The sequence below is a fragment of the Chanodichthys erythropterus genome, chromosome 7 (assembly GCF_024489055.1).
Source record: "Chanodichthys erythropterus isolate Z2021 chromosome 7, ASM2448905v1, whole genome shotgun sequence".
Classification (NCBI taxonomy): domain Eukaryota; kingdom Metazoa; phylum Chordata; class Actinopteri; order Cypriniformes; family Xenocyprididae; genus Chanodichthys; species Chanodichthys erythropterus.
In genome coordinates this window covers 25,240,057-25,267,030 of record NC_090227.1, presented here as the reverse complement: position 1 = coordinate 25,267,030, position 26,974 = coordinate 25,240,057, and the positions used below count along the sequence as shown (strand labels likewise).

The 26,974-nt window shown below is 36.8% G+C and overlaps 2 protein-coding genes across 2 annotated transcripts in view; one reads left to right on the top strand and one right to left on the bottom strand.

Moving 5' to 3' along the window:
• The window catches only part of otogl (otogelin-like), a 54,734-nt gene extending 33,190 nt beyond the window's left edge, over positions 1–21,544 (bottom strand). Inside the window, exons 1-23 of the mRNA XM_067389378.1 lie at positions 21,540–21,544; positions 19,903–19,948; positions 19,517–19,595; positions 17,197–17,289; positions 14,455–14,609; positions 14,246–14,367; positions 13,411–13,616; positions 13,023–13,147; positions 12,716–12,822; positions 10,445–10,551; positions 10,241–10,366; positions 7,525–7,633; positions 7,321–7,367; positions 6,982–7,127; positions 6,773–6,899; positions 5,502–5,679; positions 5,268–5,392; positions 4,897–5,106; positions 4,639–4,804; positions 4,449–4,523; positions 3,810–3,853; positions 2,207–2,381; positions 1,994–2,101 (exon numbers count right to left, since the gene is read on the bottom strand). Coding sequence (XP_067245479.1) covers positions 1,994–2,101; positions 2,207–2,381; positions 3,810–3,853; positions 4,449–4,523; positions 4,639–4,804; positions 4,897–5,106; positions 5,268–5,392; positions 5,502–5,679; positions 6,773–6,899; positions 6,982–7,127; positions 7,321–7,367; positions 7,525–7,633; positions 10,241–10,366; positions 10,445–10,551; positions 12,716–12,822; positions 13,023–13,147; positions 13,411–13,616; positions 14,246–14,367; positions 14,455–14,609; positions 17,197–17,289; positions 19,517–19,595; positions 19,903–19,948; positions 21,540–21,544 — 2,681 coding nt within the window. The remainder of the gene's footprint in view (positions 1–1,993; positions 2,102–2,206; positions 2,382–3,809; positions 3,854–4,448; positions 4,524–4,638; positions 4,805–4,896; positions 5,107–5,267; positions 5,393–5,501; positions 5,680–6,772; positions 6,900–6,981; positions 7,128–7,320; positions 7,368–7,524; positions 7,634–10,240; positions 10,367–10,444; positions 10,552–12,715; positions 12,823–13,022; positions 13,148–13,410; positions 13,617–14,245; positions 14,368–14,454; positions 14,610–17,196; positions 17,290–19,516; positions 19,596–19,902; positions 19,949–21,539) is intronic.
• Positions 21,545–24,138: 2,594 nt separating this feature from the next.
• On the top strand, positions 24,139–26,943 carry gcsha (glycine cleavage system protein H (aminomethyl carrier), a). Its single transcript, XM_067389171.1, has 5 exons — positions 24,139–24,317; positions 24,665–24,744; positions 24,847–24,910; positions 25,793–25,924; positions 26,057–26,943. The coding sequence occupies exons 1-5, from the start codon at positions 24,167–24,169 to the stop codon at positions 26,152–26,154; spliced, it is 525 nt and encodes a 174-aa protein (XP_067245272.1). The 5' UTR covers positions 24,139–24,166; the 3' UTR covers positions 26,155–26,943.
• The last annotated feature ends 31 nt before the right edge of the window (positions 26,944–26,974 follow it).

Here is a 26,974-nt window from a genome sequence, read left to right as displayed (position 1 = left end):
ATGAGCAGTCTATGCATTGGTGCACTAGATCCCATAAAGGCATTCAAAAATTCAGACACAAAATCCTTGCATGGTGGAATAGCAAAGTTAGATCCAGCTGAAAACTGTCTATAAAAGAACATTGGACTGGGCTGGTTGCGAAGTTGGGTTGTCCAGCCCTAAGCAGGCAACCACCATCTGGAGCACATCCAAAGTATCATATCCAGCCAAAATAACTGCCCTATCAGTCAATTTGTCCTGACAGTATCAAATCTCTACTAGAACCCGAGCCATTCAAATACCAGTATGAGCCTTATAGGGAGAAGGTTGCGCAGCAACATCCGCAGCATTCAAATGATCCTGGGAAAAAAAGGGGACATGCTTGTAGATAGCACATAAAATTCAGCATGACATGAAGGAGAAGAGAAACTAAAAGGCTCTTCCTCCATTCTCTTACTTGAACCCTCTTCACCCCCCTGTGTTATAGAAACAGGTGAGACAGACACTTCAGGCTGAAGCATCTGAAGATGTTTTAACATCTCAGTGTTACGTTTTTGACATCTCGATGAAAGAACAGTAACTGTCTTAGAAAAAGTTTCCCTTATATGCTCATTCCATGAAGTGGAGAGCTGTGCACTGGCAGTCGCAGACGTACCCCGTTTCTGTGTGGTGGGGTGTTTTTTTAGGATTTTTTTTAGGAAAACAGGACAGACAAATATCAGAATATATACACATTTTGACAACATGCCACCGGACTGCACTGAGGAGCATAACGTATCCCAAAATCTGCTATTTGAGCCTTTGTAGACATATAACCTTACATGGATATCTTTGAAAACTATTTTTTGCTGGCCATTGCTTCCGCTAAATGTGTTAGCGAGTTACATGCTTTGTCTGTTCATGAGTAATGCATGCCTTGGTTCCGCTGATTATTCTGGCATTGTCCTTTAACCAAATCCATCTTTTCTACCTAATGTTCTGATTCCTCAGTTTATAAATCAGTCGATTAATTTGGCTGCTTTTCAGTCTACTTCTCAATCAGTCAGTCAGAGGATCAGTCCTGTGTGAGCCTTGAGGTGCTATGTGGCTGCTACAGATCAGCTTTTTGTTTGCTTTGGTGGTGACCAGAAAGGGGCTGCTGTATTAAGCAGAGATTGTCAAATTGTATTGTAGAGGTGATCACTATGGCATACAAGAAATCCAAAAACCCTCTGCCAGGAGGTATCTCTTGTCATTCCACTAGGGCTGTGTCTACATCTAGGGCTGCTTTTAGAGGAGTCTCTAAAGTGAATATCTGTGCAGCGGCTACAGGCATCTCCCTGTACTTTTGTCTGCTTCTACAAGTTAATCATTGCTACCCCTCATGCAGTCAGATTAGCAGTTCTTTAGGACTCATCCACTAGTGCTTAAGTACCGCCTCTGATGGTCAAGAGGAAGGAAAAAGAAGGCTAGTTACATGTAACTGTGGTTCTGTGAATTCCAGATGACCAGAATGCTGAGCTAATGTGGCTATTACCCTCGAGGTTCAGCCTATGTCACTACTTGACTTTTCATGGAAACTAGTGATTTGCTCTAATTTGCTGCTTAAAAAGTTTTTATTATTATCAATGGTAAATGACAATAAGCAGTATTAAGGACTGGGATTCTTTCGTAGGAAAAATGCATATTGCACACATAAAATCCCACTGAATTTAAAATGTTTATTAGGTTTTTAGGAATATTGCAATGTAAAATTTTCCTGTTTTTTATACTATTTATAAATAAAGTGAAATCTTCTTGGTAGAGGACAAACCCAAAACAAATAATTCCCTCAAATGTAACTTTTCAACACTCTTAATTAGAAAAAGGCTATTAGGTTATAAGAGACACGATTTAAAAAAAAAATAAAAATCCTTTCTTTAAAATCATCCTAGGTATGAAAAGCATCCAAGGAACAGAAAAGCTCCATTAACTGAAGAATCACCCAGGAAACAGAATTATGAAAGCTAAGCTCATACTAAAAAAACACACTGACCAGCGGTAGCACGGAGTGTCCACAGTCTCTCCAGGGAGATACTCTAGACCAAGCCATGCACAGGGGCAGTTCTCTGGGTAATAGCAGTCTCCATTATGAACCACTAGCCTGCACCAATTAAAGAAGATGGTGTAACATTACACGCTCTGGTGTCAATAGACACGCATACTTTTCAAAACATTTGTTCCAAATGCAAAGAAAGAAAGTGATTACCCAGCAGGACATCCACATCCTGGTACACATGGAGTCATGGGAGGGCAGGTCAGGTTCAGCATCAGGTTTCGACAGGTGAGTTCACAGGCCAGGCCCACACCTGAAGGTCCGCGCCCAATCTGACCCCTGCAGCTGTAGTAGACTTTACCATTGGGACAATCTCCTCTCTCAGGTTCTGAAAAAAATGGATGGAGAGAGATTGGTTAAAAGAAAATGTATAATAGTGAACTTAAAGGGTTAGTTCACCCAAAAATGAAAATTCTGTCATTTATTACTCACCCTCATGCCGTTCCACACCCATAAGACCTTAGTTAATCTTCAGAACACAAATTAAGATATTTTAGTTGAAATCCGATGGCTCCATGAGGCCTTCATAGGGAGCAATGACATTTCCTCTCTCAAGATCCATAAAGGTACTAAAAACATATTTAAAATGGTTCATGTGAGTACAGTGGTTCAATATTAATATTATAAAGCGACGAGAATATTTTTGGAGCACCAAAAAAGAAACAAAATAATGACTTATTTAGTCATGGCCGATTTCAAAACAATGCTTCAAGAAGCAGCAGAGCTCAAGTGAATCAGTGTATCGAATCTGCTGTTCGGAGCGCCAAAGTCACGTGATTTCAGCCGTTGGCAGTTTGACACGCGATCCGAATCATGATTCGATACACTGATTCATTGTGCTCCGATGCTTCATGAAGCAGTGTTTTGAAATCAGCCATCACTAAATAAGTCATTATTTTGTTTGTTTTGGTGCTCCAAAAATATTCTCGTCGCTTTATAATATTAATATTGAACCACTGTACTCACATGAACTGATTTAAATATGTTTTTAGTACCTTTATGGATCTTGAGAGATCTATGGATCTATGGAGGCCTCACGGAGCCATCGGATTTCAACTAAAATATCTTAATTTTTTGTTCCGAAGATTAACGAAGGTCTTACGGGTGTGGAACGGCACGAGGGTAAGTAATACATGACAGAATTTTAATTTTTCAGTGAACTAACCCTTTAAGTGGTGCTTGTTCATTTAACACATTGTTTGTTTTGGTAGCTAGGGCATTTCTAGTTGGTTCCTAGATATGACTCCTAGTTTCAGTGTGGGTTCTGTTTTATCACTATTCTGACTCAACTTTCTCCTCAACTGTGTTGAAAGAATGAGAAATAGTAATAGTGATGACTGCACCATTAATAATTATCAAAAGAAATTTGGGTTAACAGACAACCAGTTTATTCTAAATTGTTGAAATTCAATGAGTTGAAAAACAAAAACTGGACACATTAAAAATGCAGCCCCCTGAATATTATTGAAGCATTTCAAATCACAGCCATATCTGGCAAATGAGCAATTTGAATTTATCATTGGAAAATTCTAGAAAAAGTCAAATCGACAAGCAAAAAGCAGAATTTGCTCTCTTCCCAAGTCTCCCTCTTTCTTTGTGCATGTGTATCTGAGGTTCAGATCTGTCCAGCATTCAGTCTGCTCAATGCGTTACCTCTGAGGAATGTACTGCTGTGATGAAAACACTCTTTTCCTGGGGAAGGCAGAGGTGAAAGGGAAGACTGGTGAAATGGAGCAAAGAAAAAGTAAAAGTTTACCTCTCTCTTCTGGCACACACTCCATACGACCATTTCTGCAGAGACTAAAGAAAAATCAAATCGAAATATACATTACCAATATACAGAGTATAATACGATATATAGATATATCGTGTATATATATATATATATACAGTCAAAAAAAAATTATTCAGACATTTTTGATATATTTTTACAAGTGCAGGACACTATAGTTCATTTATGTAAGTGAGGATAGCAAAATAAAGTAAACGATGGCATATTATACCCTAAATTTCTTCATACAGTGGACTACCAGTAAAATTTAGAAAAAAATTGGAACAAAAAATTATTTAGACACTTTGACCTGACCATGTTTTGCTTAAGTGTTATATGACATAATTAAGATTATTTTTTTCTGACACAGTTTAACTCTGAGATCTTGTCATATTTTATTACCATTTTTTTAAACTATAGTGAATAATCTGTATTAATGAATAAAATGTTCAAGGTGTCTGAATAAATTTTGGTTTGATTGTATGTATGTATATATATTTTGTAACATTATAAATGTCCTGATGATGCGGTTAGAATTTGAATTCATGTTGTTGCAAAATGTAGCAAACCTACTTGTAGCTGTAAATCTACATGTTTGACAACAAAATCCACTCACTCACTCACCATGGTCCAGATGAACTGAAGGACACTTCACCAGGCTGAAACACTGAACCCATGAAGTAACAGTGACACTGGGAGCTGAAATTAAACCCAAGACCCAGTTAAAAAGGAAACACATGTCCATTTATATGCTAGTATTCAGAAATTACAAGGTGAGGGTAGGGGTATTGACGTTTGCTGTATTCAGACGTACAGCAGCACACAGCGCTGGCGAGCGTGATCATAGAACGTTCCCTCGTTGCAGCTGCATCCTTCAGCACAGTCACCATCACACACTTCAGCACTGCTGATTGACTGACACGTCCTCCCGCATGCTGATGTGCACGGGTGATACAGCATCCCACCTAAACACACCATACCTACACGTACAGACACACTCAAATTACTTCCTCAAAATACTCATGTAATAGATAGATAGACAGACAAATAGATGTAGGGACGACCAACGAACCGCACTCAGAGACATGTGCTCTGAAGTTGATGGTGATTTGATGTTTGCCGCAGATGTATGCATAGTGGGACAGAGCAGTACAGAGGCAGGCGCTGCCACATCGACAGGCCTGGTAGCGGCACTGCTGGTGGTACAGGGTGGGGCTAACATATGCATGGCATGGCGCAAACACTTCCTCTTCTAGCACATCACACTGGGCAGCATAAAACACTGAAACAAAACCACCTTTTCAGCATCATGAAGGTCTAGAAATCATGCATTACATTTGCTTTGGAGGCTACAGAGTGTACATTTTTCTATTTTCGTACCTGATTCTTGGGACAACAATGAATATTTTAACTGTGATAAGCAAAAGGATTAACATAATATACCATTTTGTTGGTTCATTTCACAGGGGTCGATAATGGGTATGTTGACAGGGCTAATGCACGCTGAAGACACTTTCCAGGCGTTGACGTGTAGCTGTGGAGTTCCTTCAATCATGCCTGCAGGAGAACTGGAGAGCAAAAACACATTTACTTACACGCAAGTCCAAGAACTACATAATGCAACCTGAAGAGAAATTGAGAGACATTTAAAATGTTTTGCAGAAAGAAGTTTCCTACAGGAAATCATCCCGTAGGTTTCCGTTGAGGGTCCCGCAGAGGCCAAGTGTGGAGCCCATCCAGGTGCTGTCCAGCTGAAGGTAGATTCGTCCACCCTGCCAATCATACTGAAACCTCAGGCCAAACACAGACCGCAGACCCACAAACATAGACGTCAGCCGACGAATGTTCACCATGTCTAATAAACAAGCAGAAATAAAGAAATAGGAAATACATTTTAATCAAATTTATTCTAATATTATTTCTGTTAATTATTATCTATGTAGTAGACACATTTTTATTACTGCTTAGGTAGCAGAAATATTTTAATAAGGTAACTTATTTTATAATTTATTCAATTTAATTTAAAGGTGCCCAAGAATGCTTTTTCACAAGATGTAATATAAGTATAAGGTGTCTCCTGAATGTGTCTGTGAAGTTTCAGCTCAAAATACCCCATAGATTTTTTTTAATTAATTTTTTTAACTGCCTATTTTGGGACATCATTAACTATACACTGATTTTGGCAGCGCGCCGCCCCTTTAATTCGCCTGCTCCCTGCCACACGAGCTCTCAACTATATTACAGTGCATTTACAAAGTTCACACAGCTAATATAACCCTCAAATGGATCTTTACAAGATGTTCGTCATGCATGCTGTATGCATGCTTCGAATTATGTGAGTAAAGTATTTATTTTGATGTTTACGTTTGATTCTGTATGAGTTTGAGGCTATATGCTCTGTGGCTAACGGGCTAACATTACACTGTTAGATTTATAAAGAATGAAGTTGTGATTATGAATTATACAGACTGCACATGTTTAAAAATGAAAATTCTGTTATCATTTACTCAACCTAAAATTGTTCCAAACCTGTATGAATTTATTTTTTCTGCTGAACACAAAAGAAGATATTTTGAAGAATATCGGTAACCAAACAGTTGATGGCCCAGCTGTTACCCATATTCTTCAAAATATCTTCTTTTGTGTTCAGCAGAAAAAAGAAATTCATACAGTCTTGGAATAACTTGATGGTGGATAAATGATGACAGAATTTTCATTTTGGGGTAAACTATCCCTTTAACTACCATATTATATTTATTAATGCATTTCAAGCTTCAGCATTTAACCTAGAAATGTTAAATAAAGCATAATGACCCTTAGTAAAAAAAAAAAAAAGAAAAATTAATTTGCAGCAAATCAAATATGGCATCTACCTTGACTAAGGTTCATAAGGAACATTCACTATTAAAGTGGCCCGTACCGATGTAAATCTGAGAACCTGTCCTTACCATCTGAGTAAGGCAAATTGACAGCCATACTAGCCCCAATGACAACTTCCCCCTCTCTTGTGAGAGTGACCTGCCTGCTGACGTCTTCATCCACCACCAGAGCCACTGAGTGGATGCAGGAGTGTTCCTGAGACTGAGAGACAAGAGACTCCATTAAACACACACAAAACATCTCTGATCACACACATTTCTAGACACACTCTTTTTACCTGTCCACAGGCTGTGTACTGTAGTGTGACAGTAAACTTGGTGCTGCCACGGCTCTTCACTAGCACATACTGGCAAGAGCCCACATACATGAAGATCCGGCCATCGAATGTTGTCACATGCGTGTCACCCATTACTGTGCATTCCGCTAGGGGTTGAAAAAAACTTTTAATCCTAATATAATCTTTGAAAACACAATCATTTAGTAAGTTACGGAGCCCCTAAGGAGACATTGTGATAAATGGAATGATGGAAGGAAAAATTAGATTTAAATAGCTGGTTTTGCAATGCTTTTGGTATGGTATTCTGCAAAACTGTGAAATACAAAGGTTGTTGATTACCAGTGCAATTGTTTTCGGTGCAGTTCCACAATCCTCCCATACAGACACTGAAAATGTAAATCACATTAGATGGATTCACTCATGAATTCAACACAAGATCATTTGTTGTGTTTCTATAATCAGCTACTGTGGTTATCTACTGGTTAAAAATGGGAGAAACGTGGTGTTTTAGGTGTAAAAGAGTCAAAATTGCATGTTTCTAACCAGACACTGCAGCCCTGCTCCAATACATGACCCAGAGGATATGCTGTACCATGGTACACACAGGGGCACTGAGACACTGCAATACAGGTGCCATTCTGCAAGATCAGACCTGAGAGAGGCCAGACAGAAAGAGAAGCCATAGGTGAAACAAGTTAGCTGTAGTTCACTATTAAAGGGGATCTATAATGCCCCTTTATAAGACGTAATAGAAGTCTCTGGTGTCCCTGGAATGTGACTGTGAAGTTTCAGCTCCAAAATACCCCACAGATCATTTATTATAGCTTTTTTGCCCCTATTTGGGTATGAGCAAAATTCAATTTAATTCAATTCAGTTTTATTTATAAATTACATTTAAAATCAGCCTGAGCTGGCCAAAGTGCTGTACATAGGAGATTAAACGAAAAGGAGAAAGAAGAACATAAATAAAAACACAAAACATACAAATTATCAACAGTTTAAAGCACAAGAAAAGAGATGTGTTTTAAGCATGGATTTAAATTCAGCAAACGTAGAGGCAGTTCTGACTGGTGGTGGCAAGCTATTCCATAGCTTAGGGCCCGCTACTGCGAAAGCTCGGTCTCCCCCTGCGTTGCAGACGAGATCGTGGTACCAACAAAAGATGACTATTTTGGGATCTAAGTGATCTTGAAGGATTGTATATAGTAATCAAATCAGATAGATATTTAGGAGCTAAATTATTGAGGGCTTTGTAAACGAATATCAAAATCTTATAGTTGATACGGTGTCGTACTGGCAGCCAGTGCAGAGAACGTAGGATTGGTCATGTTTGCGGCTACCTGTGAGTAGACGGGCTGCCACATTTTGGACCATTTGAAGGCGAGAGATGGAAGAGAGAGGTAACCCAGAGTACAGAGAGTTACAGTAATCGAGTCGAGTTGAGATAAAAGCATGGATGACTATTTCCAAACTTTTCCTGCTTAGGAAAGGTTTGACTTTAGCTAATTTGCGAATATGATAAAAACTGGTACTAACTATGGTGTTGATTTGTTTGTCTAATTTAAGACCATTACCTAGGTGAAATCCTAGATCTTTAACATCAGAGGTAAGATAAGGTGTGAGGGTTCCAAGGTTGACAGAATCTTTATCTGGGTGCTCTTTTGGCCCAAACTGAATGACTTGGGTTTTATCATCATTGAGTATCATAAAATTATTTGTAAGCCATAATTTGAGTTCATGCAGACAAGTTTCTAATTTCTTGTAAGCCGAGTTATCCTTGCGTTTAATAGGTATGTAAAGTTGTGTGTCGTCCGCGTAGCAATGATACGACACCCCAAAATGATGCATAATTGATCCCAGAGGTAACATATACAGCGAAAATAACAACGGTGCTAAGATTGATCCATGGGGTACACCACAGGTGACGTGGGCCACTGAGGATGAATGAACACCTAGATTGACTGTGAATCTTCTGTTTGACAAAAAAGATTGGAACTATTTCCACACTGTACCAGTGATACCAATCGAGTGTTCAAGCCGAGATAGAAGAATCTTGTGGTCTACAAAATCAAAAGCAGAGCTCAAATCTAAAAGCACTAAGGCCATGGTATCACCAGCATCTGTGGCCATTAAAATATCATTGAAAACTTTTAAAAGAGCTGACTCAGAGCTATGAAGGGTTTTAACGCCGGATTGAAAAATATCAGAGATAGAGTTGATTTGCAGGTAGTTCCTCAATTGTATAAAAACAGCTTTTTCAAGAATTTTGGATAAAAACGGCAAATTAGAGATGGGTCTGTAATTTGCATATATTGCAGAGTCAAGTACTGTTTTTTTGAGGATAGGAGTCACAGCAGCTAGTTTAAAACAGGCTGGAACAGTACCGGTGACTAAACAATTATTAATGATGCGCAAAATGTCGCAAAAACATGCCATTTTTGTGTGTGTCCCTTTAAATGCAAATGAGCTACTGCTATTAGCCGCTTTCCAAAAAAGGGCGGGGCTTTAAGAGCTTGTGCTTCGGTTGCTCAACAGCAACAAAGCTGGAGAATCTCACAAAGCCAAAATGTCGATTGTCAGTAACTGTGTTCAACCTTACATTGTCGGACAAGAAGTTACAACTTATAGAATGCAACTGGACGTTTCTGAACAGTTAGAGGATACATTTATGTAGTTGCTGTGGAGATCATTCAACTCATTGACTAGCATGTGCCGTCATGTTAAACTTTTGTGCAAATCCAGTTTTGAATTGACCCTCGTTTGTGAAGCAGTCTGGCGTAAAATGATGGCATGGTAACAACACTCTACTACTACTTCCTCTTCTCTAAAGCAGCCCAACATGGCCTCACCCCCTTTTTCGCATGTACCCAGAAGCAGGGTTTATATAAATTTTAGGGTTAGTGATGTCACCAACCCGGGAAGAAGCTCGTTGTAGTCCCTACCAGCCATTTATTGTAGTCCTTAAACAGCGAATTCTTTAAAATAAAATATCTCCCTTTGCATTGAACTTTAAACATTGTAACTTTGCAGATGTTGTTTATGCTCAAACAGCAACATTATACACTAACTAAAGTTAAAAAAGTGAAATCATAATCAACCACCCCTTTAAGAAGTCATAAAAATCATACTAAAATTAAAATCATCAACAAATCACTGCAAAATGCATTCTGAAGTGTATTTTGTATTCTCTTCATAATAGCAAGCATTCAGGAAAATTACTAATTATACTCCCATTTAGGCATCTGATTATCGGTCTCACCATCCGGGCAGTAGCATCCATCCAGACAGTGCAGGTTGGTGCCCAAACACTCCTTCTCAAACGTACATGTAGGCGGGCAGCAGCTGATACAGTCTCTGTGGACAAAACTATCCTCACATCCGTCCGCTGAAACACAAACATGTTACATCACAAGCTGCAAAGTTTATGCCATTTGTTACCTTCATGACATGAAAGCCAACTGACCGCATGTAGGAAAACTGTCCCTCCATTCTCTGACGGGGTAGCCCACATGAGAACAAGCCCTGGTGTACTCAACCAGAGTCCGACAAAACGTCTCCTCATCATCTGATCTGGAAATATAAAAAACATTTAAATGTTAATAAACACAAAACAGCCCAAAAAGAAGTTATAAGAAAGAACATGGGGAAAAGTCAATCCTAAAAAATAATCTCTTTTAGTATCGTGATATAAGACTGAATGAAACTGTAAGAGCAGTACAGCTGCAAGTTCAACTTGCTCTTGCAATCTGATCCTCTCACTACCTCTTCAATCATCAGTTGAGTCTGAAAATGTTCATAAACTCCAGCAGCTATTTAATCACTGTAATCAATACACATACACACACACACACATACGCTTACAAATACTAGTGCAAACATAATTACATGCATTCATACACATACATATAGGCTACATATATTCACAAATATTCTTTCTGCAGCTTTTGCCATATGCAAGATATTTTCATTACTATAATTAACATAATCCTGTTGGAATTGGGAGGTGTGGAATGCAAGAAAGAGGCTATGGAGAAAAAAAAACATTCAGGAAGGGAGAGGAAGAGAGAGAGAGTGTACTTAAAATCTTAAATGCAAGAAACAGAAATGTTCAATACTGACATTAACACAAAAGTTAATATCACATAATAGTGCCATTATGCTAGAATTAGTCATCTGAAATTTTAATTTCACCATGTTTATCTTTGTTCAACAAACTAATGTTCCCACATTTTTAAAGCAAATGATTGCAAAAGATCAAATGACAAAATTCCGAATGAATTTTAGATCTAAGACAACTGGTCTTAAAGGGTTAGTTCACCCAAAAATGACATTTCTGTCATTTATTACTCACCCTCATGCCGTTCCACACCTGTAAGACCTTCGTTCATCTTCAAAACACAAATTAAGATATTTTGATGAAATCTGAGAGGTTTTTTATCCTCAATTGAAAGCAACAAAATTATCCTCATTCAAGGTCCAGAAAAATAGTAAAAACATTGTTAAGATAGTCAACGTGATTGCAGTGGTTCAACCTTAATATTATGAAGCGACAAGAATACTTTTTGTGCGCAGAAACAAAACAAAAATAACGACTTTATTCAACAAATTCATCTCTCCCGTCATTCTACTACGCTGTTAACATTGCAGAGCTTTCGTGTTTACGTCCGAACTTATTAATACTGAGCCATCATTTTGACGTAGAACCTGGAAGCGCTGCAACATAAATAGTGTGCCAGAATGACAGAGGAGAGGCGAATTTGTTGAATTAAGTTGTTATTTTTGTTTTGTTTTGTTGCACAAAAAGCATTCTCGTTGCTTCATAATATTAAGGTTGAACCACTGCAGTCACATGGACTATTTTAACAATGTTTTTACTACTTTTCTGGACCTTGAATGTGGTAATTTCATTGCTTTCAATGGAGGATAAAAAACCTCTAGGTTTTCATCAAAATATCTTAATTTGTGTTCCAAAGATCAAGGAAGGTCTTACTGGTGTGGAACGACATCAGGGTGAGTAAATAATTATAGAAATTATATTTTTGGGTGAACTAACCCTTTAAGGTTCTCATGATCCAAACATTGCTATAAGAAAAAGAAGGTTTAAGAAATTTGATTTATATCAGTGTTCTTACTGTTAGCTAAAACTATTAAAAAATAAAACTTTTGTCAGTTTATTTTAATTAACATTTTTGTTAATTGAAATAAAACTTATAAAATATAAATATTATAATATAAATATTAGATGAAAAACTAGAATATGTAAGTTTAGGCTGAAGTACTTAATTACTAATTACTGAAACTAATAAAGCTAAATAGAAAAAAAAAAAACTAATAAAAAGGAAAAAAGCACAAAATTACTAAAACCAAATTTAAAACTGAAAATGTTTAAAAACGTATAGAATTAAAAATATTAAAAATACTACAATAGTATATAAATTATACAAAAATAACAAAGATTTCGATAAACCTGCTGGGGATAAAAAGTATATGAAACCAGTTTAAGTTTCTTAGTTGATCTCTCAGTTTGGCCAAGCTGGTTAGACTAGTCATTTTAAATGGCTTTAGAGTGGTTTTAAGACCAGCTAGCCAACCAGCTAAACACCAGCTAAACACTGAGTGGCCAGTTAGAATAGCTTAATCCAGCTAAAATCAGCAATCCATCTTTTGCTTGTTTTTTTCAGCAGGGTTCAACTTCAGTTACACCATTTAGACAAAAGCACCACAGTTGACTTACACACACATGTCCGAAACACAACTGGCGACAAATGGATTTGGGTCAATGTTCTCATGGCAGGAGATGAAAGGAAAGAAAAGCAAGGCACTGCACTTCTCAATGGCATCCTGCTCAGATAACACACAAACAAGCAATATTGCTAAAACAGGTTTTAAGGTGGACAACCGAAAATACTTTTCACATTTTACTGAATGCACAATCATACTAAAACACGTATGACTCCTCTTATAAACTCTTGTTTTAAACTATACATACTAAGACCCATTTAGCTCAGTTCAAACCCAGAAGGCAGTGTGTACAAGCGTACATCCATATCAGACTCAGATGAGCATGGTCCAGGGAAATCATCATCAACCTCAGGACAGGGTCTCTCATGGGGCAAATCTACTGCCCAGCTGTTCCCAAATTCCGCAATGTCATCAGAGACTACACCTGACGATACAAAATGCAAAGCAATAAAACCACCATAATAGATTTGTAGCAAATTAAATTATAACATTTTGAAATTTTAGCACTGTTTCTTGAGAATTAAACTGTCCCTAAAATTATGTTACAACTCATCTCTAAATAGAAAACACTGGGCCGGGCCAGGTGTGTTCAGACGGAGTATGCAGCTCTGCTCAGCTTTGATATAATTGTCCTGAATTTGCTGCTGACTGAGATGATAAGTGTGTGTCCAGGCTTGTTTGTCTCACCGCGGCTGCTGCTGAGATCATCTGATCCGTCATCATTATAGTTTCCACACAGACCACAAGGCCTTCCTTTGTGTGCTTCGGTCATTTTGAGGTAGACTCCAGAGCTCCCGTCCCACGCCAGAGAGAAGCCAAACGTGCTCTTCACCAGGATATAGTCAGCCAAACGCTCAATGAAAACATTACGTACTGTCTGCGGCAGACTCAGCCTGAACATATGGACGTGAAACAGACAAATAAATATCACAAGAATTTTGATCATGTTTGATATTGAAATATGTTGCCATTGGACCTTTTCTGCCATTTTATCATCATCATGCTATCATGACCTAAAATCGATTTAAAACCATAAGTGGCCAAGGTTTCTAATGTTCTCTGACAAAACATACACATCATACAGAATTATTTGTTCATTTATTCATTAATTCGTTTTTTCATTCAAATATTTACAACAAATTTTGTAATGGCTTCAAAATAAGTCTCTTATGCATTCATTTGATAAAATATACAGCAAAAAAGTAATATTTTTAAATAGCATTACATAGTGTAATTTATTCCTGTGATGCAAAGCTGAATTTTCAGCATCATTATTCCAGTCTTCAGTGTCACATGATCCTTCAGAAATCACATTTCTTATTATCAAAGTAGTGCTGCTTAATATTTTTGTGGAAACTGTAATACATTTTTAGGATTCTTTGTTAAAAAACAAACAAACAGAACATTTCTTTAAAAATAGAAATCTTTTGTAACATTATTATACTGTCACTTTTGATTAATTTAATGAATTCTTTCTAAATAAAAGCATGCATTTTGAACAGCAAAGTATATCCAAACTCACCTATGCCCATTCTTTAGCACCTGATAACCACTAATATAGATTTCCTCTTCATTTGGGAAGAACAGACTCAGACCACGTGGACATGAATACACCGAACCTCTACATGAACGACTGTTATGAACCTGCCAAAGAGAAATTACATAAGAAAAACGGACATAACAAACAGACATGTGTTCTAGTGCGGAAATTCTGGTGTAGCTGTAACTTACCCACACCGTATACTGGGGCTCTGTGGAATGGCAGTCTTTGGCCAGGATATATGAACAGGTTCCAGGAAAGTAGTAATACATTCCATCAAAGGTCTCAAAATGATGCTGACCCCATGAACGGCAAATCCCATCCCTATCCTGACCATGGTTGGGAACTGATACAAAAAAAATCAAAAAATCATTCCTATACAAAAAACAAAGTACTCTAGTGGGACCATAAGACAGTGATAGTGTCAGATGATGATAATACCTTAGAATTATGGGACTGAATGATAAACAATATGTACATTACTGTTCAAAGGTTTGGCATCAGTAATATGTTTTAATGTTTTTGAAAGAAGTCTCTTATGCACTCCTGGATGCATTTTCAAAAAATACAGTACAAACAGTAATACTGTGAAATATTATTACAGTTTAAAATATATTTTTTTCTATTTGAATATATTTTAAAATGTAATTTATTCCTGTGATGGCAAATCAGAATCTTTAGCATCATTACTCCAGTCTTTAGTGTCACATGATCCTTCAGAAATCATTCTTATATGCTGATCTGATGATCAAGAAACATTTCTTATTACTATCAATGTTGAAAATGCTGATCAATATCTTTGTGGAAACCATAATGCATTTTTTCAGGATTCTTTGATGAATAGAAAGTTGAAAAGAACAGCATTTAATTGTAATAGAAAACCCTCGTAACATGCTTTCATTTTTGAACAATTTAATACATCCTCGCTCAATAAAAGTACTAATTTCTTTTCTTTCTTTCTTTCTTTCTTTCTTTCTTCTTAAAAAAATAGTACTGACCCCAAACATTTAAACAGTAGCGTACATGGTATTTCAATTAATATGTGGTACAGGGGGATGTGCCCAAAAAACCATGGTATTAGTATCAAAGTAAGAGTTGTTACTTTTTTGTTAGTGATTATTAAACTATTTAATTCAATATTTGTGCCCCATGTAATCGATGCCCCGTTGCGCATGTAATCAGTATAGCTTATATCAATACAGTAAATGTAATAACCTGTTATTGTGTTGGTCAGACCAGCTGCCCGGCTTTTTCAGTGCATGGTTAATTAAGCATACATACAGGAGCTCTCTGTGGCCAGCAATCTATTCCCAGCACATCTGTAATCCAATGCTACCAAATGAAGTAAGACGTAGTCACATAGATTATCTGGAACCACGAGCAACGCCGTTTGAATTAATTAAATTCAGGGTTCCTTCTTCCACATTTAATGGTCAGCACTGGGTGGCAGATGATAATATCAGACCGTATGTACCTCACTATAATTAAATGGAAGCAAGCTTCATTTTGAATTTAATATAACCTGTGTGTTTGTATGTGTGTGTGTGTGTGTGTGTGCATGTGTGCATTTTTTGTGACATATCAGGACACAAATTTGTATAATGACATGGGTATGACATAGGTATTACAAGGAAGGGTGACTTATGAGGACATTACCCCATGTCCCCATTTTTCAAAAGGCTTATAAATCATAAAGAATGAGTTTTTTTGAGAAAGTAAAAATGTGCAGTTTTCTGTGATGGGTAGGTTTAGGTGTAGGCCGATAGAAAATACGGTTTGTACAGTATAAAAAACAATTACGCCTATGAAATTTTCCCACAATTCATAAAAACAAACCTGTGTGTGTGCGTGTGTGTGTGCATTTTTGTGACATATCAGGACACAAATTTGTATAATGACATGGGTATGACAGGTATTACAAGGAGAGGGTGACTTATGAGGACATGTCCCCATTTTTCAAAAGGCTTATAAATCATACAGAATCAGTTTTTTTGAGAAAGTAAAAATGTGCAGTTTTCTGTGATGGGTAGGCTTAGGTGTAGGGTTGGTGTAGGGTAGACTTGTGCCGAGATGAGCGAGTGAAGGAGACGCGCTGAATGAAAGTGCTCGTTCACTCTCTGACAGCAGAGGGCGCTGATGGAACAGCAGAGTGCAACGGTTACCCCAGAAACCCCATAAACAAAGCAACTGCGCTGGTGAAGTTTTTAAAATGCCTCAAACATTTATTTTAATCTGGACTACAACATGCCCTAATGATTAGAAATGTTCTGATTATTTGTTATTGTTCAGTAAAACTTAAAGACATACTGCTTCATTAGTTAACATGTTAATTCATTATTACCAAACTGACCATGAAAAATACTTCTAAAGTATTAATTATTCTTAGTTTTTGTTAATTTCTTTTTACTGTTTAATAACATTACTAAAATCAAAAGAATTTATTTAATGGACTTGAGATAAATCTAACATTGATCAGTTGTATTTCTTAACGAACATTAACAAAACATTATACTTTCTGTAACAAATGTAGCTCTTGCTCAATCTTAGTTAATGCATTGAATGAGACCTTATTGTAAACTGTTTCCTGTTGTTCTTTATAGCCTAATTCTTTTGCACTTAAATCTGTTTGAGAATGTGACTTTATATATTTTTTGTGTGTGTATTTTATTATTGTATTTAAACATTCAGAGTTAAAAAGAGTTCTTAAACCTGTTATACTGACACTTTTTTTTTTTGCAACTTATTTCAATATCGTGATAATACCGTATACCGTGATAAAAGCTTAAGCAATTAATCGTAACATGAAAATTTGATACCGTCACATGCCTATTGTAGAGCGATAAAAAAAATACGGTTTGTACAGTATAAAAACCATTACGCTTATGGAATGTCCCCAGAATTCACAGAAATAAACCTGTGTGTGTGTTTCTTACTGATTTGACAGCGTTCCCCGAGACCCTGGAATTGAGCACAATCGCAGCGTCCTTCCTCCTGGCACCAGCCCCCATTAAGACACCCACAATATTCTACAACACACACAATCACAAAAGGCAATTTTCACTAAGTATTTCTAAAGCAAATGAAAATTTAAAAGTATGGGCCAAGCACAGAGGCTTGAAATCCCCAATGTTTTAGTTAAGACAAATTTTTGTCTAAAGGCCAATTCACACTGGACCAACAGATGCCGAACACTTTGTCTGGTTTTGTCGGATCAGTGTGTCACCCTTGTTGGCGTCTGTTGGTCAGTGTTTGTTTTCACTAATTAAATATGTATAATGTCATGAAATGTCTAAGTGACTGTAATCTGGTGATTGCGTTGGTCGCATCTGTTGGTGAAACGGCCTTAATGCAACCCATAAAACCATATAGTTGATTTTAAATAGTTGTCTGATCAAATACAAAGTTCTGCCATGAAACTGTAGATGGCGCAGGCTGAGAGGTCCTTAAAGTCCCCCTGTAGTCAATAAATCATCTTTGATCACCAAAATGAAATATCTAAACATTTTCCCTGTGAAAAAAATGTCTTCGTGCCTTAAATAGCTTGTATGTAACTCTACACCCTTGCCTCATTTAATATACACAGATCAATGAATATGCAAATTAGCCCCACCCTCACTCACTCACACCAGCTCAGACGAGATCCACTCGGTCAACTTACTGAGGTAAACGCTGCGCAATGGTATCACTGTTTACAACGTTGGACACATAACGGAAATTAATATGATTAGCCTTTTGCTTGACTGTGTTATCAAGCTAATAGCTAATAATGTGTTGCTAATGTTATACAAACCAAGTTTCCGTTCGCCATGTCAGAGTCACACAGCTGCCTTCTATGCTTTGAACAACTCAGAATGTCAGAGGAGAAAGGCATATAGTTCATCATAACATCGTAATATACATCATACACCCGCCATATTGCTAAATCTACACGCTTTTTCACATCAACAGAAAAATATGCCGGGATAACCTGGCTTCTCTCGAGACTCCCATGCTCGCTATTAATGATATGCTAAAGCCAACACATTGACGTGATTGGTTACAAGGTAGTTTGTGATGTCACAGACACCAGCAATTTCAGACCAAGGGTTTAAAACTGTCTTTTTTCACCGAAGTTTTAAGGAGAAAATACTCAGCAATTTTTGCACATAGTTTATCTTAAAGCATATTAAAAAAAACACACAGACAACATTAAAAACTTGATTTTCACCACAGGGGGAAATTAAAGGTGCCATCGAATTGAAAATTTAATTTACCTCGGCATAGTTGAATAACAAGAGTTCAGTACATGGAAATGACATACAGTGAGTCTCAAATCTCATTTGTTTAAAAAATCCTCAGAAGAACAGACAATCTCAACATAACACCGACTGTTACGTAACAGTTGGGGTGTACGCCCCCAATATTTGCATATGCCAGCTCATGTTTGAGGCATTACACAAGGGCAGCCAGTATTAACGTCTGGATGTGCACAGCTGAATCAACAGACTAGGTAAGCAAGCAAGAACAACAGCGAAAAATGGCAGATGGAGCGATAATAACTGACATGATCCATGATATCATGATATTTTTAGTGATATTTGTAAATTGTCTTTCTAAATGTTTCGTTAGCATGTTGCTAATGTACTGTTAAATGTAGTTAAAGTTACCATCGTTTCTTAATGTATTCACGGAGACAAGAGCCGTTACTATTTTCATTATTAAACACTTGCAGTGTGTATAATTCATAAACACAACTTCATTCTTTATAAATCTCTCTAACAGTGTAGCATTAGCCGTTAGCATTTCTAATTATGCCTCAAAATAGGCAGTTAAAAAAAATAATTAAAAAAATCTATGGGGTATTTTGAGCTGCAACTTCACAGACACATTCAGGGGACACCTTACACTTATATTACATCTTGTAAAAAAAACGTTCGATGGCACCTTTAACTCAATTTGTTAGCGATCACATTGTTATCTGCACAGCGCAGCTGATTGGCTGCTGATGCCACAGCAACCAATGAGCTACGGGTCAACATTCAAATACTTGGCATTGTTTGTTGTTAACAGTCTGCAGCACACTTCAGATTCTCTCCTCCTTCCCCAGCTACACCTGTATAGATCTGCTGTCTTACATGTTTTAATCCTTTTACAAATTTTATTCAATCTTTCTCAAAGTTGGCTCTAGATGATCTTTTTGTATTTAATAAGTGATATTTCTAGCATCCAAAATCAAGTGAGACTGAATACTGTATATTTTTGCATGTGCAATACCTGTTGATGCATCTCTCGCTGTATAATTATGAAGAACTCTTCGTGGAAGAGTTGAATCAGACAGCACTGCGCTAAGGGTCTGCAAAGAAAAAAAATTGTGTTGAGAAATTGCAAAAACTTTGGGTCTTATGAGTTATAGTGGCAACAGTACCATGTCTAGCCACTAAGCCATATTGGTGAACTTGTCTTGGCGTTCCTTCACATGGTTTTGCCACTGCAGACATTTGGGACGGGAGCTTTCAGTCTCTGTAGTATTTGTGTAAACTCCACAAAGACAGCTTTGTCAGCACTGAGAGTGTATCTCAGTATTAGTGTGTGTGTTGTGTGTGTGTGTGTGTGTGGTTACTCCACTCTGTCCCTTGTCACTTTCTCTTAGGTATACTCACCTCTTCACGGAAGAGATCCCGTTTCTGCCGCAGTGCATTAACCCTCCTTTTAAAAGCAGCACAAAGAGAGCAGTATTAAAAGTGCGGTGACTGTGAGACTAAAGGTCCAGAAACACTTAAGATGCCATACAGACACAGTCATGCTGATGGACCAAATGATTCTCAAGGAAATGGTTTAATGGTTACACAGCAAAACATTAGACCAAACACTTAACATCTTATCAGTGGTTACATATATAACTTGACACTGTCCCTCTACTCAAAAGATCCTTGTAATAATGGATGTTGGATCGAGTTCACAAGTTTTTAAAGCTATAATCAAACTGCAATCTATTAACACTTTTGTCAAAGTCATGAAAGCGCCAAAACAAGAGGTTTGATACCTATTAAAACACATACCTGGGTAGTTTATTTTCTGAGTTTGATTCCTGGCAAATAAATCCTGTCAGAAGTAAAATTATATCAAGATAAAATCATGTGTTTTTATAAACTTAACAAAGTTCGGTCTGTTTTTAAATAAACCATTGCACGCTATAACTACGTAGGAGAGCTGCTCCATCTTATATAGTCTCATAGGATACTCAAAACTGTAAGATTTTATAAATTGTAAGTTTTTCAAGGCTTAAGATAGAATTACATAATACATAATTCAGAGTTTACATAAAGGTTATCTAATATAGCAACCTTCCCCTACAAATCTTACTATGTATACATTTTCTGCTAAAGCATCCTAGTTACTACATTTATAAATTATTCTGGAATGTCCTTCAAAAAGTGTCTGATACTTTCAGAATCTTTATTTTGTTGAATGTATTATGGCTAAAACAGAATTACCACAATTTTACTGTAGTAGGGATAAATAAATAAATAAATATGGTATTTCAGGAAATTTTAGAAAGTTCACCTGTTAATTTAGAAAAAATGAAGCATGGTTCAAAATTAAAATACTTACCTTGAAGCACAAATAGCTTGAAAATGAAAAGTGTACAGAGTGAAAACAGTTTAATGTCCCGCTGTTCGTTCATCTCAGAGCGACGGACGTCCTTCAACGATCATGAAATGACAAGTTTCATTTTAGGAGGATCGATTGAAATTCTCCGTTGGAAAAAGATTCTTATATGATTGATCAATTTCAAATATCTAAGGTACGAATAACAAACTATTGTGATTTGTCCAAGAGTAGTGAAGGATAAACGTCCATCTTCTGTCCAGTCAGAGGAGGAAGATGTACCTGCGCGCACCTGCGGCATCAGGAGGAGGGAGCGCACCTGCGCGCAGGTAAGAGCGCACGAGCACTATGGATTGGCATATAGATCAGGTGATAGGCCTATTCCAGTTGTTGGTGAAGTTACCACAAGTTTACTTTAACTTTACAATGGTTTAGACAGTTCACAGCTCAGTCAACTGAGGTGCATTTATTTATTAGACTCACATCTTTAATATTTGTATCCTTAACAAGTAACGTACTGAGGATATTGTCGACCAGTGCTTCCCAAACTGGGGTACGCGTAGGTGACAAAAGGGGGTACGCGAACAAAATGCTGAGTAGTTCATTTAATGCTACCTTAAAATAATATTAAAACCAAGCATGTATTTTTAACGGCCAAAATGCCATAAATCCAGTACAATCAAATTACCTCATCTTGCAGTCAAAAATGACTGTATCCACACAAGCAGCATTCACATGATTGACCGCGTGCAGTCTGCTGCCTTAAATGGCGCTAAATTACTGTCGTTCTCGACAATGCACCTTTGTAAAAGTGGGGATTTAGCACTTACTCGCATGAAGAACAATTATAGACACAGATAGTGGATTAATTTCGGTTCAAGGTTCAAACTTTCTCCGATACAAAAACATACCTTGTGTGAGTTCTTGTATTTAATGATGATAACGAGCAAGAACGCAATTGTTCCCAAATATCCACTGCAAACGTCACATTATTATACAACAGGTCAAAAACAAAACGTAGGCTACATTTTAAACGCAATACTGTCAGTATTTACTCTATTTTGCAATGAAATAATAGTTCTAACGAAAACCACAGCAGAACTACAACACACGTTTGTGTTTCTAGACAATTCTGCGGCTTTGAACGAATCGTGAGAGTCAATGATTCAATGATTCATTCACAGCCACTGATAAAACAGTGACTTGCTGCCACCTACTGGCGGTTTTAGTTTAATATTTAAAAGTATCACTTATTTACAATCATTGCATATTTCTCTATTGAACATGTTTTAATTTAAAACATTATTTATTTGATAAAGTTATTCATAAAGGTAAAAATATGCACTGGAAAATCAATTTAGGGGGCAAATATTGTCCCTTAGTGGTAAAGGTGTGACTGCAGTCGAAGTAGAAGAAAGGGGGTAGCCTACCCAGAAGGATGGTAATCTCTTCAGGGGGTACTCTAAATTAGGGGTGTTCGATTCCAGGTTTTTTGGAGTCGACTCCGACTTCCACTGTTGATCGACTCCATTTACCGTACATCAAAACGGTCATAAATAAACCAAAATTGCAGTCCTTACACACTTAATGTATTTTTCCCCGACGCGAAGACTTAAAATGCCCTTATTAAAACAACACGTTTAGAAAGACTGTCAAACTTAGTTCAATTAGAGATGACTTGATGAGTAGCCTGTTAATGTTGCTAATTGCCGATACATAATATTACCGAGAGAAAAGTCACGAAAAACATCTGTGGTCGAATATTATATCAGAATTAAATAAACGAGAAAGCAGGGATTCTTTAATGAATTCATCTCAATAATTGTCGGGAGATGGCGCTAAACGCACATGATCATTGTCTTAAAAGTGCTTGGATGCTAAAATGAATACAATGCATATAAAATGCATACAAAAATGTACACTTTAATGTGTTTATTGTTAATGTGAGTTTTTATTAGGCTATTTTTATGTATGGGTAGTTTAATGAACACGCTTATGGAAAATCAAATATGCATTTATTGCAATAATATAAGCTACCATCACTAAAGCTAAAGCTGACACGGAGGTATGTATAATTACAAACTAAAGTCACTATGACTGTTACCTATTTCTAAAGTAAGCTAAATGTATGTGACAAAGTTCCTGCACCAGCTCTCTGACGCAATTCGTGTCCGAATCATAGAATTCCTCGCTTCATGTCGTTCACTCCTTGCTTAGTTCACTTAACCACAGTGAGGACACAGCAACAGAGTCGACACCGAGAGTCGATTCCTGTGCTGGAGTCGACCCTGACTCTGGGGCTATTCAGAGACGAGGAATCGACTCTTTTGGAGTCGACTCCCCATCATACTCTGTGGTTCCCAAACATTTATTAGAGACTGGTCTTCAAGCAGCCAATACCGAGGTCAACGCGACTTCTGTTCACGAGCGTCTAGGCTACTGTAACCTAATTTTTGTTATTCAGATTTGGGTACGAATTATTAAATGATTATCAAGTGGTCGACATTTTAAGATAATTTCTGTGAGTAGGGACTATAATTTTCGGGGAAAATCTGTTTTGTCTCACGAAACCAAATGTTTTTGACTTGAGTTCAAACAAAACTTATTTTGGATATAGGCTACTTGCGACATGTAGGCTATGTCTAAAAAATTAATGTAGGCCTAATGCTACGTTTTAGCACTTACGTTTTGTCGAACACGAATCCCAACGCCCTGTTACTTCTGCCTGTCTATTTCAGTGTGCTGGACGGACACACGGGGCTATATTTAACTTACTCATATTTAAACAAAACAATATAATGAACACAACACGCTAAAACATTCTCAGTGCCTGAAAAAAAATCCTAAATAGGCAACTGAACCGTCAAAACATTTTGAAAAAAAGGGGAAACGAACATTGCACACAAATACTTTGATAGTTTGTACTAAATTGATCCGTTTAAGTTACTTTATATTCACCTTCTGCTTATGAAAAAATTGAATCCGTCATTCCTGATCAATTATGTTTTCCCTCTATTCAAAATTTCACTCTATAAAATGTGTTTTAAAATAAAAAGTGTATATTATTGTTATTATGTATAGTTTTATGATGTCATACTAAGATATTAGTCCTATTTGTACGAAAGGTGTAATTTTTCACATCACAGAAATATTTAAGTGAATTTCACAACAGCAAATTTGTGATTAAAAAAACAACGTTAAAATACATTTTCCTTCAAACTAAAACCGACGCACCGCTTTGGCGCGCATAGTCTTTTCGAATAATGACATCATCTAGGTGCGCCGGCGTCCGTTGTTATTTGCGTACGGGGAATAATGGCGATGTGCACAATATTACGATGTGCTTCTGTTAGTTTGACCTCTTCTCTACCTCGACTCTCAAACAGAATCGCCGTGACTCCAACTACACTACTGGCGAGGACATGCTATAAAAGGTTCCTGAACACAACCATTACATTTCGCGCAGGTATTCACACTTATGAAAGTTTACAGGCTCCACGAGTGAAAGTTTGTGATCACATTGATATTAACAAGTGATATTAAATGCCAGATACGCATTTAAAGCCATCAAAGCGCCATATCTATCTATCTATCTATCTATCTATCTATCTATCTATCTATCTATCTATCTATCTATCTATCTATCTATCTATCTATCTATCTATCTATCTATCTATCTATCATTTTAAATGTATTGCAACGGCAGAGATCAACCCATTTACAATTAAATGCATCTTTATGTGCATTTATAAATCTTAATTGTTTACCCGATTAGCCTAAGAGACGAACAAATCTACTTTCTCTGTCATGCAGCACTTAAGTTCACAGACAAACACGAGTGGGTTCGCGTGGACAGTGGTGTGGCAACAGTGGGCATCAGTAAATTTGCTCAGGTTAGGCTGGTTATTATTATTATTAATGCGTAATTTTTATAGGAAGAGGTATGTGAACTGTATCAGCTTTATTTTCATGCGTTTATAATTCACTGTTCCCAGGAGGCACTGGGGGACGTGGTCTACTGTGGTCTTCCTGAAGTTGGCACAAAGTTATCACAGTCAGGTAAAACTATATTTATGAAAGAGTGCATTCTCAGTATATTAGTTAATTGTTCTGGTTAATTAGGCAGATATTAAATGGTTAGTTCACCTAAAAATGAAAATAATGTCATTAATTACCCTCATGTCGTTCTAAACCCGTAAGACCTTTGTTAATCTTCGGAACACAAATTAAGATATTTTTGTTGAGATCTGATGGCTCTGTGATTCCTGCATAGACGGCAATGGTACTTCCTCTCTCAAGATCCATAAAAGTACTAAAAACATATTTAAAACAATTCATGTGAGTACAGTGGTTCTACCTTAATATTATAAAGTGACGAGAATATTTTTTTTATGCACCAAAAAACAAAATAATGACTTTTTAACAATATCTAGTGATGGCCGATTTCAAAACACTGCTTCAGAGCATTATGAATCTTTTGAATCGCGTATCAAACCGCCAAACTGCTGAAATCACGTGACTTTGACGCTTCGAACCACTGATTTGATTCGTAAAGCTCCGAAGCTTCATGAAGCAGTGTTTTGAAATTGGCGATCACTAGATATTGTTAAAGTTTTTTTTTTTTTTTTTTTTTTTTTTTTTTTGGTGCTTTATAATATTAAGGTAGAACCACTGAACTCACATTAACTGATTTAAATATGTTTTTAGTACCTTTTTATGAATCTTGAGAGAGGAAGTACCATTGCTGTCTATGCAGGCCTCACTGAGCCATCGGATTTAATCAAAAATATCTTAATTTGTGTTCCGAAAATGAATGAAGGTCTTACGGGTGTAGAATGACATGAGGTTGAGTAATAAATGACATTATTTTCATTTTTGGGTGAACTAACCCTTTAATATGATGTTATTTTGTTTGTGTATGCTCTGAAATCTGTATTGTAGATGAATTCGGTACTCTGGAGAGTGTTAAAGCAGCGAGTGAGTTGTACTCTCCTCTAACGGGGGAGGTGACCGATGTCAATGATGCCCTGGCGGACAACCCTGGACTGGTCAACAAGTCTTGCTATAAAGATGGTGAGATGTTCCTCCAAACTTGTTTTGACACAAACCAGCCTGAAATCTTTTAACTTCTTGTGACCAGGTTTATGGAATAGGTCACTCAAATATAGAAATTCTGTCATCGTTAAGTGTGTATTTTGTTCACAGGCTGGCTCATGAAGATGACTCTATCTGTTCCTGAGGAATTAAATGGACTGATGGATGAAGCTGCTTATGAGAGATACATCAAATCTATAGAGGACTAGAGCGTTCTGCTGACCTGTTGCATATGGGGGAGAATTTTAAAAGAATCAATTAAGAAATGTTTATTTCTTCATCAAATACATTTTGTTTGTAGTTGATTTAGTTTAGATATTCTTCTAAATATATTTTCCCTTCAAGCCACACCCAGTCAATAGAGGGGACCACATGGTCACAACATTATGCACTACGCTTGGAAAGCAACAAGCAGACCTGGTTGGATTGATCCAGTCATTTTCTAGCCACAGAGATTTGAAGATCATGTACAGCCTATGTAACATGTCTCATCTCTTTTGTAGATGTCACACTTTTCCTGTGGAAGCTTGTCATTGCTTGGAATAAGCTACAAATAAAGTATGGAAGTATGAATAACACTTAATGAGGACAGATATGAAATCTGATGAAATCTTTGTTGGTTTTGAGGAATCATAATTGAGTGAAAGTGATTAACATCATTAATTAACATCATTAAATTACTATTTAAAACTCTTACCTGATTTAAATGGTTTTATTGCATTAGAAATGTTGCGTTTGGAGTCAAATGTGCTTCTCAGAGATGTAATGTATGAAATATAGAACCCAATGTCTGCAAATGAATTGTTCTTGTTTTGAGAAATACATTTTAAAGAACAAGTCAAATATGTTCAATATCGGACCATTTTCAACACTATGATGAAGCTAAGAAATTTGTTCATGTTGCATTTATAGTGAACATGAAAACAAAATGTACCCTATTTACTTTCTATTGCTTGTGAGTCAAAATAATGTCAAAGGTTTCTGATTTCTAGATATCAGGTCCATCCTTCAATGAATATATAATGAATA

Bases quoted from the DNA above. Each gene is read 5' to 3' on its own strand.
- gcsha (XM_067389171.1), top strand. From the start codon at position 24,167: ATGGCGATGTGCACAATATTACGATGTGCTTCTGTTAGTTTGACCTCT. The intron at 24,318-24,664 runs GTATTCACACTT...TCTGTCATGCAG, and splicing joins AACCATTACATTTCGCGCAG to CACTTAAGTTCACAGACAAA. The intron at 24,745-24,846 runs GTTAGGCTGGTT...CACTGTTCCCAG, and splicing joins GCATCAGTAAATTTGCTCAG to GAGGCACTGGGGGACGTGGT.